Genomic DNA, 15,218 nt, shown 5'->3' with positions numbered 1-15,218 from the left:
ATCCACTTCAATCAACAACTCTGAGACATCAATGGTTAAAATATTCTTTGGATCTGAGGATCTACGGTTCTATGGGGACTACTACTTCCGATTCGACCAATTCGATTTCAACAAACATTGATCGTTTAAGGAGAAACTGCAGGAAGAAGAAGAAAAGGGTTTCATGGAAGAGACGTGATCAGAAGAAGGGAGGTGGGGGTAAAATTGTCCAAAAAAAATTTTAATTGACAGAGAAGTACTATTTTGGGTATCAGAATGACCGCCTTCTCCCTACTCGAGCAAGGCACTCGGGTAGTGGTAAGGTGGTCATTGTGCCGCACCTCATTAGGGCGCTGCAATGACTGCTACGGGCAGGCAGGTCATAGACGATCTGGACTATCTGGATTCCTATTTTGATTAATTTTGTAAACCCAAACCCAAAAGGATATATTTTTGTTAACTGAAATAATGAGTAACTAGTTTTATAAAAATAAACCTGATTTTGCCTAATCTTGTAATTTTCCCTAGAATATAACAGCTGGGGCAAGGTCTCGTGAAAGTATAGACTTTAAAGGTAGTCAGTGACGTGGCCTTATGGGACTAATTGACTAAGTCTTGTGCGAACCAGCCTTCAATCAATTTTGTTGATTTGTCGAATCGGTTTTGATGTGGATGTTTAGAAGATGATTATAGCTCATTAATAGATGGGTCCCATTCAAAGGAACATCTTGAAAAATGTTTACCTCACTTTTTCGCCATCATCCATCCTCATAGGTTCACAATTTCTAGAGGGTTTTATTATGTTTTCCAAAATATCCTGTTAATATCCTTTTACGTGTTTCTGAAATCTTAAAATGAATAAATTCTTTATTTACCCAAAAACAATAAAATGAATAGATTTTCATTCAACGTGGTTTAAGGAAAATTCAATTCAATATCTTATGTCAATTTACAACTTAAAGGAGCATGGATCATGTCCTTGTACACATGATAGAGATTTTTTTAATTTACAGGTGAGAGCATGACATAAGTGTGCAGTACAATAATGCTAGGTGGAGATATTGACACCTGACAACTCAGACATCCAACGGTTCGAGCTCATTGACTTTTGTTAAGCTCGGACCGATGGATGTCTGATATGTCGGGTGTCAAACATCTCCACTTAGCTCTGTCGCACAGCACATTTTTAAGGAAATGGAGGGGATTAAAATCCCATATTTGAGTAAAAAATCTTAACTACAATTTGCCTTAAAAAGGAAAAAATAATATAAAAAAACATTTATTTATTTATTTATTTTTTATAAACAAAAGATTTATTCATTAGATGATCGTGTAAAAATCGAAACATACTTATGACAAAGATCAACGATCCAAGAAGTGGACTGTGGCCAGATTGTCATACACCACATGACTTGAATGGAGAGCCTTAGAATGTATTTATTTGTTTGGTCAACTTTAATTTCCAAGGTGTGTTTTGGCACTACGTGGCAGTGGATTGTACAAGCAATAAGGTTTGGATGGTGCAGACATCTATTGGGACACGTATTGCCAAGCCTGAGGTCTCAAATGCATAGGCCCCTGATAGCCCAACCCAAACTGAATTCAAAACCTGAATCATTATCACTAAATCCCTTAATCCTTTTAAATCAAATGGATTTATTTCATATCTAAAATAGATGTTAGATTACATCTCTTCTAGATACACTTTATCAATGGCACATAATTTTATTTTTTTTTGACAAATTAATGGCACATTGATGAGGCATAAAACACCCCTCCTATCAGAGGCTGCCACATGGCCGACCTGACCTCAGTCCGAGAACCGAGTTGGGCCGAGCAGGAGACCGGGCCAACCCATCTCCGATAAGTCACCTGACAGAGCCAGACTCGAGCGAGCTAGCCGGTGGCTGAGGCCGAGCTCATACAGGTCAGCCATAGACTCCTGGCCAAGCTTGCGACCGAGACCAACCTCTCGAGCCGACCTCCATTGCCGACCTCCGAGGCCGAGCCCTCCTCCACTGAAGCTGCCATAGCACCCCACCGGGGATCTCCGGGCCACGTCAGCGCATCCCGAGAATCACGGGATAAGGATCGAGCCACGATCCCAGCGCAACACGGAATCGCACTCTACATGGACTCTTACCTTAATAAGAGTCCGACCCCGAAAATAGCTCTCCACTCCGCTTGATGTGAGAGAACCTTCCGAAAGAAGGACTCCTACCATATTGGGACTCTCCCAACCGCCTCATCTCCTCCTCACTCTATAAATAACCAGGTATGGAGCACCATTGATCATCTGGCTTTTTACTAGCTGTTACGCTGTTGCATTGGAGACCTGACTTGAGCATCGGAGAGTCCTAGGCCGGAGCCACACCGGCTCTCTTGTGCTCATCGCTTGATTTTTACAGGCTCATCCGTGGGCGAACCGGACATCGGAGGTTTTCACACGTAACAGATTTGGGGCCGAGTAGTGATAAGGGAGCCCCCATATACACTATCCTCGGAGGGCCCGGACAAGAGACTACTCGAAAGGCTAAGGCAAACTCACGGTTCATCGGAGTTGCCGAGATGCCCACCAAGAAGCTCAAGCCAGCGTCAACGATCTCCTTCACCGAGGCCGACCTCGAAGGTATAAGTTTACCTCATGATGATGCTTTAGCGGTGCAGGTAGAAATTGCGAACAGACCCGTCCACCGTGTATTGGTCGATACCGGCGCATCCGTGGACCTTATGTCACTAGAAGCATACCGACAATTTGGCTTCGGCGACGAAGCGCTCAAGCCAGAAGGCACCTCACTTCACGGGTTCTTGGGAGCTGCCACGACCATCAAAGGCTCAATCGACCTGCTGGTCACGATTGGGCAAGCTCCATGCCAGGCGACGATTCAAGTCAAATTCATGGTGGTACGGTCAGTAGTGGCTTTCAACGCCATACTCGGCCGTCCTTCATTGACCGCTCTCCAAGCCATCATCTCCCCGATACACTTGAAGAAGAAGTTCCCCACCGAGAACGGTGTCGGCGAGGTCCGAGGCGACCAGAAGAAGGCGCGGGAGTGCTATGCTACTTTTGTCAAGCAAAACAAAGATAATGTCCGAGGAAGGGCAATGTGCGTCGAGCACCTCCCCGAGGATCAGTGGGATGAGCTTATCGAGAGGAGAGGATGACCCGTGGAAGACCTGACCCCATTTCATCTCAGCAAAGATGACCCAGCAAAGGTGGTCCAGCTCGGATCATTACTGAATGAAGATCAAAGGAATCAGCTCGGAGCCTTCTTAAAGGCAAACATCGATGTCTTTGCCTGGTCGACCGCCGACATGACGGGCATACCCAGGCATATAGCCGAACACCGGCTCCACGTGGACCCGGGTCGAAAACCAATTCGGCAGAAGAGAAGGAACTACGCACTTGATCGATAAACCGCGATCAAAGAAGAGGTGGAGAAGCTTCGCCGCTCAGGGTTCATCCGAGAAGAAAAATTCCCGACTTGGTTGGCTAACGTCGTCATGGTCCCTAAACCGAACGGGAAGTGGAGAATGTGTGTCAATTACACCGACCTCAACAAGGCTTGTCCAAAAGATGAGTACCCGCTACCTCGAATCAACCTCTTGATCGACGCCTCGGTAGGTCACGAGATGCTGAGTTTCATGGATGCGTATGCCGGCTACAATCAAATCATGATGCATGAGGAGGACGAGTCATACACGGCATTCTGAACTGACTAAGAAAATTTTTGTTACAAGGTCATGCCGTTCGGATTGAAAAACGCCGGAGCGACATACCAGCGCCTCGTGAACTATATATTCCGCGGGCAGATCGGAAGAAACATGGAAGTCTACGTGGACGACATGTTGGTGAAAAGTTTAAAGGCCGAACACCACTTGGCCGACCTGGAAGAAGCCTTTGGCGTATTGAGGAAGAACCAAATGAAGCTGAACCCCGCCAAGTGTGCATTCGGCGTGACCTCGGGAAAGTTCCTCGGCTTCATGGTCTCTGTCAGAGGCATCGAAGCCAATCAGGCAAAAATCAGGGCCATCCAAGAGATGAGCCCTCCAAGGACGATCCGAGAAGTACAGAGGCTAAACGGACGAGTGGCGGCGTTGGCACGATTCATGTCGAGATCGGGCAACAAGTGCCTACCGTTCTTTAAGGCCCTTAAGAATATCCGGAACCCAAAGGACTTTATATGGTCGGACGAATGCCAGGAAGCTTTTGAAGAGCTGAAGAAATATTTGGAGAACCCGCCTCTTCTCAGCCGACCAGAGCCAAAAGAGGAGCTTCAAGTTTATTTGGCCGCTACCCCTGTAGCGGTCAGCGCGGTGTTGATTAGGGAAGAAAGTCGAAGTCAAAGACCCATATATTACATCAGCCACGTTCTTGTCGATGCCGAGACAAGATACTCCGGGTTCGAGAAAGTAGCATTCGCTCTTGTTACGGCCGCAAGGAAACTAAGGCTGTACTTCCAAGCTCATCCGATCGCGGTACTGACCGACCAGCCACTCAAGAAAATATTGCATAAACCCGACGTCTCGGGACGGCTGATCACCTGGGCGGTGGAGCTAAGTGAATACAATATAAGCTATCGTCCGAGGACGGCGATAAAAGGACAAGCCCTTGCCGACTTCATCGCCTAATGCACAGGGCCCGACCTTGAGGTCGGAGAAGAAAAGACAGTAGAAGAGGTCGGGGCTACGGCCGACCCGACTTGGACCATGAATGTCGACGGCTCAAGCAACTCCGGAGGAAGCAGGGCCGGCCTAATACTGATCAGCCCCGAAGGGTTTCTGCTCCAATATGCCCTAAGGTTCAAGTTTCCCGCCTCGAACAACGAGGCCGAATATGAAGCCCTCCTAGCTGAACTTCGAGTCAGCAAAGCAATGGGCATAAAGCGGTTGAAGGTGCGAGGAGACTCCCAACTCGTGGTCAACCAGGTCAATGGAGACTATGAGGCGAAAGACGAAAGGATGATAGCTTACCTGAGCCGAGCCCGAGATCTGATCGCCGAACTCGAGCACTTTGAGATGACTCGAATACTAAGAACAGAGAATGCCGTGGCTGACTCCTTGTCCAGGTTGGCCGAGACCGATCTCCAATATCTGAGCCGATCAGTATACATAGAAATCTTGGAGAAGCCCTCCTTACAGGAAGAAAGCGTAAAGCACATTGAAGAGGACGGGCCGACCTGGTTGGACCCCATTGTCAACTACTTAGAGAATAACCTGCTCCCGGAGAACCAAGACGAAGCATGAAAGGTCAAGATCCGAGCGGCCAAGTCTTGTGCGAACCAGCCTTCAATCAATTTTGTTGATTTGTCGAATCGGTTTTGATGTGGATGTTTAGAAGATGATTATAGCTCATTAATAGATGGGTCCCATTCAAAGGAACATCTTGAAAAATGTTTACCTCACTTTTTCGCCATCATCCATCCTCATAGGTTCACAATTTCTAGAGGGTTTTATTATGTTTTCCAAAATATCCTGTTGATATCTTTTTACTTGTTCTGTTTCTGAAGTCTTAAAATGAATAGATTTTTTATTTACCCAAAAACAAAAAAATTTAAATAGATTCTCATTCAATGTGATTTAAGGAAAATTCAATTCAATATCTTATGTCAACTTACAATTTACAAGGAGCATGGATCATGTCCTTGTACACATGATAGAGATTTTTTTAATTTACAGGTGAGAGCATGACATAAGTGTGCAGTACGGTAGTGCTAGGTGGATATATTGATACCTGACAACTCAGACATCCAACGGTTCGAGCTCATTGACTTTTGTTAAGCTGGGACCGATGGATGTCTAATATGTCGGGTGTCAAACATCTCCACTTAGCTCTATCGCACAACACATTTTTAAGGAAATGGAGGGGATTAAAATCCCATATTTGAGTAAAAAATCTTAACTGCAATTTGCCTTAAAAAGGAAAAAATAATAAAAAAAAACATTTATTTATTTATTTATTTTTTATAAACAAAAGATTTATTCATTAGATGATCGTGTAAAAATCGAAACATACTTATGACAAAGATCAACGATCCAAGAAGTGGACTGTGGCCAGATTGTCATACACCACATGACTTGAATGGTGAGCCTTAGAATGTATTTATTTGTTTGGTCAACTTTAATTTCCAAGGTGTGTTTTGGCACTACGTGGCAGTGGATTGTACAAGCAATAAGGTTTGGACGGTGCAGACATCTATTGGGACACGTATTGCCAAGCCTGAGGTCTCAAATGCATAGGCCCCTGATATCCCAACCCAAACTGAATTCAAAACCTGAATCATTATCACTAAATCCCTTAATCCTTTTAAATCAAATGGATTTATTTCATATCTAAAATAGATGTTAGATTACATCTCTTCTAGATACACTTTATCAATGGCACATAATTTTATTTTTTTTTTGATAAATTAATGGCACATTGATGAGGCATAAAACACCCCTCCTATCAGAGGCTGCCACATGGCCGACCCGACCTCAGTCCGAGAACCGAGTTGGGCCGAGCAGGAGATCGGGCCGACCCCATCTCCGATAAGTCACCTGACAGAGCCAGACTCGAGCGAGCTAGCCGGTGGCTGAGGCCGAGCTCATACAGGTCAGCCATAGACTCCTGGCCGAGCTTGCGGCCGAGACCAACCTCTCGAGCCGACCTCCATTGCCGACCTCCGAGTCTGAGCCCTCCTCCACTGAAGCTGCCATAGCACCCCACCGGGGATCTCCGGGCCACGTCAGCGCATCCCGAGAATCACGGGATAAGGATCGAGCCACGATCCCAGGGCAACACGGAATCGCACTCTACATGGACTCTTACCTTAATAAGAGTCCGACCCCGAAAATAGCTCTCCACTCCGCTCTACGCGAGAGAACCTTCCGAAAGAAGGACTCCTACCATATTAGGACTCTCCCAATCGCCTCATCTCCTCCTCACTCTATAAATACCCAGGTATGGAGCACCATTGATCATCTGGCTTTTTACTAGCTGTTACGCTGTTGCATTGGAGACCTGACTTGAGCATCGGAGAGTCCCAGGCCGGAGCCACACAGGCTCTCTTGTGCTCATCGCTTGGTTTTTGTAGGCTCATCCGTGGGCGAACCGGGCATCGGAGGTTTTCATACGCAACACACATATTTATGTGTATGCCTCTATACATATTACATGCATATATGCATACATATAAACATGTATGAATTTGAATTAATATTCGGGAAGTTAAAAACCCGGCCAATGCCTCAACTTTTTGGGCTGGAAATCCTAGGTCATGCCTAGAACAAATCACAGAGGTCTTGGGGTAATGAAATCGGGCTTTCAGGCCCAAATTGCTGCTCTTTTGAGGTGTTTTCATGTAGGCTCCGTTTGTTTCAGCAAAAAATTTTACCTGATAAATTTTACGCAGTAAAGTTTAGTTCGTAAATATAAAATTTTACATGTTGAAAAGTTTTCAATATTTGTTTCCATGAAAAAACAAGCATTGGAAAACTTTTTATAAGTCAAATTTTTTGAAGTGAAAATTTTCAAGTAAAATTTTACCTCGAAACAAACAGAGCCTACAGAAAAAAAATCATTCCAAACACCGTGGCACCTATGCCCAACACCACAAGGGAGGTGAAATGACCCCACCCTAGTTGATGCTCTCGCATGCCATGTGATTGGCCTCTGCACTGGCCTAGGAGCCACACTCCCAAGAAGAGAACCCTCTCCCTTTTTTAAATACACCATGGGAAAAGTAGGTTGCCATGCATCGTGGCACCTGGCCCAGACAAAAAGGGCTAAATGACCGCCTCTCTCCCATTTCCAATAGACTGGGGTTATGACCGTAAGTTCATACATGCCCTATAGTCTATTATGCGATATTGTACTATGAGGGACTGATGCATAATTACCTATTTAATTTGAGAATTTTGGTTACATACTTGGTTATTACATGTTGGTAAGTATCACATTGGGAATGTGACATTACCTGACATGTGGCAAACTGAGTGGAATCAAAATGGGATCTTACCCCTTTTTTATTGGTTCAACCTAGGGGTTAAAGAAGGCGAGTTGGGCCTGGTTTTTTAAAACCCCTGCCCAACCCGACCCTAAGTCGGGCTGAGATATCTTAGCCCAGCTTAGCCAGGCCCTAATTGACACTACTCGGGTCGGGCTGGGCTGGTTTGGACCTGATTAACCCTAATTTTTGCTAGGGCTAGGTTGCCGCTGATTGATCCGACTGACCCGTTTTTTTTTTTTTTTTTTTTTTTTTTGGTACTCAAAAAATAAATAAGTAAATAAAGTACAATTGTTTATGGGAGAATGTTCTCTGGGCCGCGGCGAAGGCTGTGCCCAGGCACATGGGCCTACCACTCAGGGAGCAGGGTGGTTATTGCGCCCACCCCCATGCGCCTGCACAGAGAAAAGCGTTCCTTTGTTTATATGCTAAAGAGGCCAGGTCTTTATCAAGATACAAGCCCCCACCATCTATCCATCACAAAAATTTCAGGTAAAACTGAAAGTTCTTATTTCCAACCTATAATGAAATTATAAACCTCAAATCTGAATCTAGACCAAGCAAAGCCTTGAACTTAGCAATTATGCTTTTTGATGGAACATTAGCAACTACATATGTTTAGTTTAGTGTATTAGGTAGTTGATACAATTTGCAAGAGTGTCTTGAAATTCCTAGTAGAGCTACCATCAGTTTCAATTGCCTTTTCTGCAAGCTCTTTAAAAGCTTGGACCTTCTCCATCATTTTCTTCCCTTCTTCATTGAATAAAATCAATTCTAGTCCTTTAATCACTCCACCTTTGGTGAAGACCCCACCATCAATTCTAATTCCAGTACCCCATACGTCGGAAATAAACCGTCCGTTCAAGTGTTGCTCTGCGAAAATCGGGCGGCCGATCACCGGAACCCCAGCCAAGATACACTCTAATATTGAATTCCATCCACAATGTGTCATGAACACACCTACTGCTCTGTGTTGTAGGATAGGAAACTGAGGAGCCCAAGGGACTATGAGTCCCCACTCCCTTGTCCTGTTTAGGAAACTAACCGGTAATTGTTCCCTCAGCTTATCATTGAGAGACCACAGAAATGGTGTTCCACTACCTTCTAATCCTTCTGCTAATGCTTCCAACTCATGTGCCGGCAACGCCCCTACTGTGCCGAAACTAATGTATACTACAGAGGAAGGCTTCTGCTTGTCCAGCCATGAAAGGCAACCAGTAGTATCTGAATCGGACGGTGGTGGATAAGTCAGTGATGTGAAGGGTGCAATTGAAAGGCACTTTTGGAACTTCGAATTGAGGTCTTCGATGATCGTAGGATTCGATTCCTCGAACGTATTGATCACAACAGCAGTTGCACGTGGCAACATTTGGCCCATCCGATGTAGCATTCGATTGAACGCAGACTCCAAGTTCCCTACGATGATTCCATCTTGCAAATCTCGAATACGTACGGACGACATTCCTTGAATGAACTCAAGAGTTTCATCTTCCCGTCCAGCTATTGCTGACAATAACGTTTTAAGAAATTTAAGGTAATGAGAATACAATCATCAATTAATATGTTTTGTCGTATATGCAAAAAGATTCTTTTTCCTACGAAAAGAATCTTAATGACAAGCAGTATATCCTCTTCAGAATTTTTATCCTATGCAGTTATTGTATGATGCAATGCTATATCGTGCGACGGTTGCAGAGGTCATGTGTATCATATGGGGTCTACTGTGCCACATGGCCTCTGTTATACCGTAAGATACAATACTGTACCGTGCAATAAAAGGAAAGGATAACGATTCTTTCTCTCCAACGCTAGAGAGGATCCAAATCCAATTAATTTAAGATAGTGTTCTCTGTGCACGGGGTGGACGCAATGATCACCTTGCCTCCATGTTTTGTCCAATTCACTTTTATGAAAAATAGATTCCATGTGATTGGTCCGGAAATGATCCCAAATTTACAGAAGAAAATGAATGAAATGATGTCAAATCACCGTTTTTTTGTAAAAATTCTAAAACACGGTGATAACTTAAAAGAATGATAAATGAGGAAAGAAAAAATAATAATAAATAAAAAAAGTTCATGATAGATACCATTTGGATCAACTCCAATGGTTGAGCGGATGAGATCAGTGTAGATATGAGTTGTGAGTGCAAAAGCTCCACTAAAATAAACCGCCAACCAAGGAACCCCAATCTCCACTGCCATTTCTCCAGAAAACCACAAGAAAGCATCACTCAACACACATGTTATCTTCCTTCCTCTTTCCACCTCTGCGACCTCTAAACTCTTTTTAAAATTGAATGGCGTCGCGGCCATGAAAAGCTCGATTTCCTCTCCCCATTTGCCCGTGAGTACGTAGTTTTCTGGTAACCCATCATCTACATCATAAACTTTTAGATTCTCAAGGTCTTTGTCGATGTTCTTGAAAGTTTGGCCATTGGATTTTGCAGTGTCGAAGAAGGAGAACATCACCTCCGGAGCGGCGGCGGTTAATCGACGGACGAGCATCAAGAGAGACATAGGGTGGCTTGAGGATGGAAACGAGAAGACAGCAACGTGGGGAGCACTTCTTGAGGTGTCATTGGGAATTGTTTCATTCATTGCGAATAAACTCGGGGACTTGAGGCTTGAGGCTTGAGGCTTGGGGTTTGAGAAAGTACTGTGTGGTAATTAATAAATAAACAAAGGAAGATGGTTGGACATGCCGCTTGCTACTGCGAACTTGGGCGTTGGCTGTTGGCATGTGCTGAGACTTATATTTGAACGTTAGGTAAGGGAACGTTTGGTAATTGGCACTAAAAGACGTTTCTCTCTTTATATTTTACCAAAAACCAAAAAACAAAAGTTTCTCTCTTTGTAGACTTTGAAAGGCTGGCTAGGTGGGGCCTGCTCTGGAATTATTGAAAGAGGTTTCAACCACCTTCTTTATGGTCATAATTACTCCATCCCTATGGTATGGGTTTGAAAATATCTGATATCTTTCAAGATTTGGGTTGGTGTTATCTGACCCGTGTGCAGACACCGGGGCCAATGAGAGCAGAAGCATTGGCCTCATGAGGGGAAAGGATCAACCGTATGTATCAACAGGTGATCATACATTTCAGAGTCAATCATATTTTAATTTTGTTTTCATAAAAAACCCTCATCATATCTTCTTGTAAATGACAAAAATAGAACAGGTGATTGATTCTCACATGTACTTTCACCTGTTGATACATGTAGAAGAATCGAACTCCATTATGAGGGTAGGATTTCCAACTTTCATATGGGATAGGACGATCATTCCCTCCTAACAATAGCCACCGATTTGTGTCCGGCATGGGTGCCAGTGAGAACTTTCAACTCTCCTTGGGGTCTAGCTAGAAAAAAACCAAACATACACATTCAAATTCTTCCATTAAACTTTTATGACAACCCATTGTCAATATGCTTATGGGTTTCCTGATAAGGGAAGAAAATTCATCAGCAGGATTGATCCATCGATTTTGATAATTGGGTCATTGGTTTTTTGGTCAAATCAAATGGACCGGGACCACTTTTGATATGATACATGCTCCTTTAGTTCATTGAAAGTTTGTATATATGAATCATCTTCGTGGATCACTAGGGCAAACTTTGACAGGACTGGGTTGGGCTTGGGCTTGGGCTAAGCTTAAGACCCCTAGAGTTGGGCTGGGGTTTAGGGCAAGCCGCCAGCTCATTAACACCCTTAGGGGTTGAGGTAGAAGTGTAATTACACATTTCCGATAACTCCCATTCAACAGTTGAAAGCATGACTGTGTACGTACGTACATACATGGTCTTTTATTTATTTATTTATTTTTTGGTGACAGAATGTAAGTACATGATCTTGCATTAAACATAATTGGTAACTATGTTTATCGGTGTGCTAGCTAGCTAGGTAGAAGATACAATTTGCAAGAGTGTCTTAAAATTCCTAGTAGAGGTACCATCAGTTTCAATTGCCTGATTTGCAAGCTCTTTAAAAGCTTGAACCTTCTCCATAATTTTTTTCCCTTCTTCTTTAAACAAAACCAAATCTAGTCCTTTAATTACTCCATCTTTGGTAAAGATTCCATTATCAATTCTAATTCCGATCCCCAACACGTCGGAAATAGACCATCCGTTCAAGGGTTGGTCTCCGAAAATCGGACGGCCGATCACCGGAACCCCAGCTAAGATACTCTCTAATACTGAGCTCCATCCACATTGTGTCATGAACACACAAACTGATGTGTGTTGGAGGACACGCATCTGAGGAGCCCATGGGACTATCAATCCCCTCTCCTTTGTCTTGTTTAGGAAACTAACCGGCAATCGTTCCTTCAGCTTATCCTTGAGAGACCATAGAAATGGTATTCCACTAGCTTCTAATCCTTCTGCTAATGCTTCCAATTCATGTGCTGGTAACGCCGCTGCCGCTACTGTTCCAAAGCTAATGTATGCTACAGAGGAAGGTTTCTGTTTGTCGAGCCATGAAAGGCAACCAGTAGTATCTGAATCAGACTGAGGTGGGTAATCAAGTGTGAAGGGTGCAACGGAAAGGCATTTTTGGAACTTCGAGTTGAGGTCTTGGATGATCGTTGGGTTCACTTCCTCGTACGTATTGATCAAAACAGCAGTTGCACGTGGCAACATTTTGCCCATCCGATGTAGCATGGAAGCAAACGTAGATTCCAAGTTCCCTACGATGATTCCATCTTGCAAATCTCGAATACATGCTGATGACATTCCTGGAATGAAACCAAGAGTTTCATCTTCTCGTCCGGCGACGGCTGTGTCAAAAGAATATCCATAATTAATAATGTAGAATTAAGAATTACTTTCCCTTATATACGTACCATTGAATTGAACACTATTTGTAGCCAGACAAATACAAAAACATAAAATACTAGGAAGACCCATCTTCGGCATTGCCATCTATAGGAACCAACCCAATCTAACAGACTAACATACTCGCACAAAGAAAATTAAAATCACCTAGGGGTGGGATTATTGAGAAGATGGGATCCACATGTTGATGGGGTTTTGTTGGAAGTGAAAATGTTGAGGGTTAAAGTTATTTTTTCGGTGAGATTTTGAAGTGTCACATCAGCAGCAGACAAAACATTAAATGATGTTCCCTGGCCTTTTTTAAGTTCACCATCCTAGGATAACCAATTAAATAAGGTTGAGGTAGGATTTTGATTTTGATGTACTACATCAGCATTTTCTCACAATTCTCCCACCCCACCTAAGCACCCACTAACCCCTATATCTAGGTCTCTCTTGTACTTCCATTCTTGATTTCTGAATCAAGAACTCATCTTCCCCAAACCCTAAACGATTTGGGGAAGATGAATTGCAAGTTGTTTTTTTTTTTCTTTCAAGTAAGGCTATTTTGGTCATTCTACCTTATCAAGGGGCAGAATGGTCCATAAATTTTCAAAAACTAGGTTCTGTTATCACTTAACATCTCAGACTAATAGGAGGGACTATATTGGTTCTTAGTTTGGAAGGCAGGGGGATACGTTGCATTAGTGAAAGTTCAGGGGGACAACCGTACGTTTGACCATTTTCAGGGGGGCATTTGGAATTAATCCTATTTTTTAAGAAAACTGAAGAAGAAGAAGCCACTGTGTATTGTCTCCTCCCACCTCCGCCCTCCCTGTGTATTGTGGGTGGGGAAGATGAAGGGGTTTTTTTTTTTGTTTTTTTAAATGAAAGGGAAGATGGAGTTTTTTGCATTTCTGTTCGGTTCCAAGATCCCAGAGATTCAAGGGTCTTCAATTCAATTAATTTTTACAGGGTCTTTTGATCTCTGAAGTCTTAACAGAAAAGGAAAGAAATTTTGGTTCTAATCCAACTCATCGGATTTAGGTCATCTTCATCATCAGCATAAATCATCTTCTTCTTTTCAATTGTTGGAGTTTCGTTTTTTATACCTTTACGAAATGGACAAAATGAAAACTCTGCTGAAACCCAAACCAAATCCACAACAGAAATTGAGAGATTGGCAACGACGGAGAAACCTATGAACGGAGAAGAAGAAGAAGTCGGAGAAACTTGAATCACTCCCTACAACGAAGAAGAAACCTGTGAACGAAGAAGAAGAAAAATATTAAAAAGAATAAACCTACTCTCACGGTGAGCAGGTTTATGGGGTTTTTTATTCAATGGATACGATTAAAAGGTCAAAAAATAAACGGTTTAGATTAAGACGTTGCGTTTTGTGTTACGTTTTAAAAAAACTAAGGGTAGTGCTGCTACCACCCACCTATAATAAACATAATAAATGAGTGAAAGAATATATGATATAATTACCATTTTTACCAACTCCTATGGTTGAACGGATCAAGTCAGTGTAGATATGAGCTGCGAGTCCAGAAGCTTCCCCAATAAAGAACGCCAACCAAGGAACCCCCATCTCATCTGCCATGTCCCCAGCAACAGAAAGCATCACTCATTACACATGTTATCTTCTTCCTTCTCTTTACCGCTGCGACCTCCAAACCCTTTTTAAAGTTCCACGGCGTTGCGGCCATGAAAAGCTCAATTTCCTCCTCGAATTTGCCCGGGGTGCTTACGTAGTTTTCTGGTATCCCATCCTCTTCTACATCATAAAATTTTAGATTCTGAAGGCCATCATTGTCAATGTTCTTGAAGAACATGCCATTGGATTTTGCAGTGCCGAAGAATGAGAACATCACATTTGGAGCGGCGGAGGCGGTTAAGCGACGGACAAGCATGAAGAGAGCCATAGCGTGGCTAGAGAATGGGAACGAGAGGACAGCAACGTGGGGATCTTTGTTTGAGGCGCCATAGGGATGAAATGTTTCATCCATGGCTGAGGAGGAGGAGGAGGAGGAGGAGGAGGAGGGCTTGGTTTGAGAATGTAGAGGGAGGGAATTAATAAGTGTTATGAACTTGGGTGGGTGTTGGCACGTGCCTGCTGGTGCGTCATGCATGTTTGAAAGTTAGGTCATAATTAGAAACTTACATTGAAAGGGAAGAGGTACGCCCCCTCCTCCGCATCCTTGTGAAATGAGAGATTGGATTCTTCATACGTACGAGAACGAAAAGATTTTGTGATAGGAAGAACATTAAAGTGGAAGGGGCTATATTTCCACACAAGAAGAAAATATAGGTGTTGTACGTGATAGGAACAACATTTAAGTGGAACAGGGCTATATTCCAGTGGAGCCTACCTTGCTCTTGTGACGTTCAAAATTATTGAATGCCCAACCCTACCAGTAGGGCCCCTTCAATTATT

General features: G+C 43.4%; 2 protein-coding genes across 2 annotated transcripts; both read right to left on the bottom strand.

Annotated features, from left to right (window-relative positions):
• Positions 1-8,574: 8,574 nt before the first annotated feature.
• Positions 8,575-10,567, bottom strand: LOC122645345 (anthocyanidin 3-O-glucosyltransferase 7-like). The gene is made up of 2 exons (XM_043838658.1): positions 10,057-10,567; positions 8,575-9,473 (listed from the first exon to the last, which is right to left on the bottom strand). Exons 1-2 carry the CDS (start codon positions 10,565-10,567, stop codon positions 8,599-8,601), a joined length of 1,386 nt encoding a protein of 461 aa, XP_043694593.1. The 3' UTR covers positions 8,575-8,598.
• A 1,296-nt stretch (positions 10,568-11,863) lies between these two features.
• Positions 11,864-14,790, bottom strand: LOC122645344 (anthocyanidin 3-O-glucosyltransferase 7-like). The gene is made up of 3 exons (XM_043838657.1): positions 14,460-14,790; positions 14,270-14,377; positions 11,864-12,741 (listed from the first exon to the last, which is right to left on the bottom strand). Exons 1-3 carry the CDS (start codon positions 14,788-14,790, stop codon positions 11,864-11,866), a joined length of 1,317 nt encoding a protein of 438 aa, XP_043694592.1.
• Between the last annotated feature and the right edge of the window lie 428 nt (positions 14,791-15,218).

The sequence above is a fragment of the Telopea speciosissima genome, chromosome 11, assembly GCF_018873765.1.
Source record: "Telopea speciosissima isolate NSW1024214 ecotype Mountain lineage chromosome 11, Tspe_v1, whole genome shotgun sequence".
NCBI classification, from domain to species: domain Eukaryota; kingdom Viridiplantae; phylum Streptophyta; class Magnoliopsida; order Proteales; family Proteaceae; genus Telopea; species Telopea speciosissima.
This window is presented reverse-complemented; position numbering and strand designations above follow the sequence as displayed.

Bases quoted from the DNA above. Each gene is read 5' to 3' on its own strand.
- LOC122645345 (XM_043838658.1), bottom strand. From the start codon at position 10,567: ATGAATGAAACAATTCCCAATGACACCTCAAGAAGTGCTCCCCACGTT. The intron at 9,474-10,056 runs GTATCTATCATG...CGTTATTGTCAG, and splicing joins CATTGGAGTTGATCCAAATG to CAATAGCTGGACGGGAAGAT.
- LOC122645344 (XM_043838657.1), bottom strand. From the start codon at position 14,790: ATGGATGAAACATTTCATCCCTATGGCGCCTCAAACAAAGATCCCCAC. The intron at 14,378-14,459 runs GTTTGGAGGTCG...GGGACATGGCAG, and splicing joins GCCGTGGAACTTTAAAAAGG to ATGAGATGGGGGTTCCTTGG. The intron at 12,742-14,269 runs GTAATTATATCA...CTTTTGACACAG, and splicing joins CATAGGAGTTGGTAAAAATG to CCGTCGCCGGACGAGAAGAT.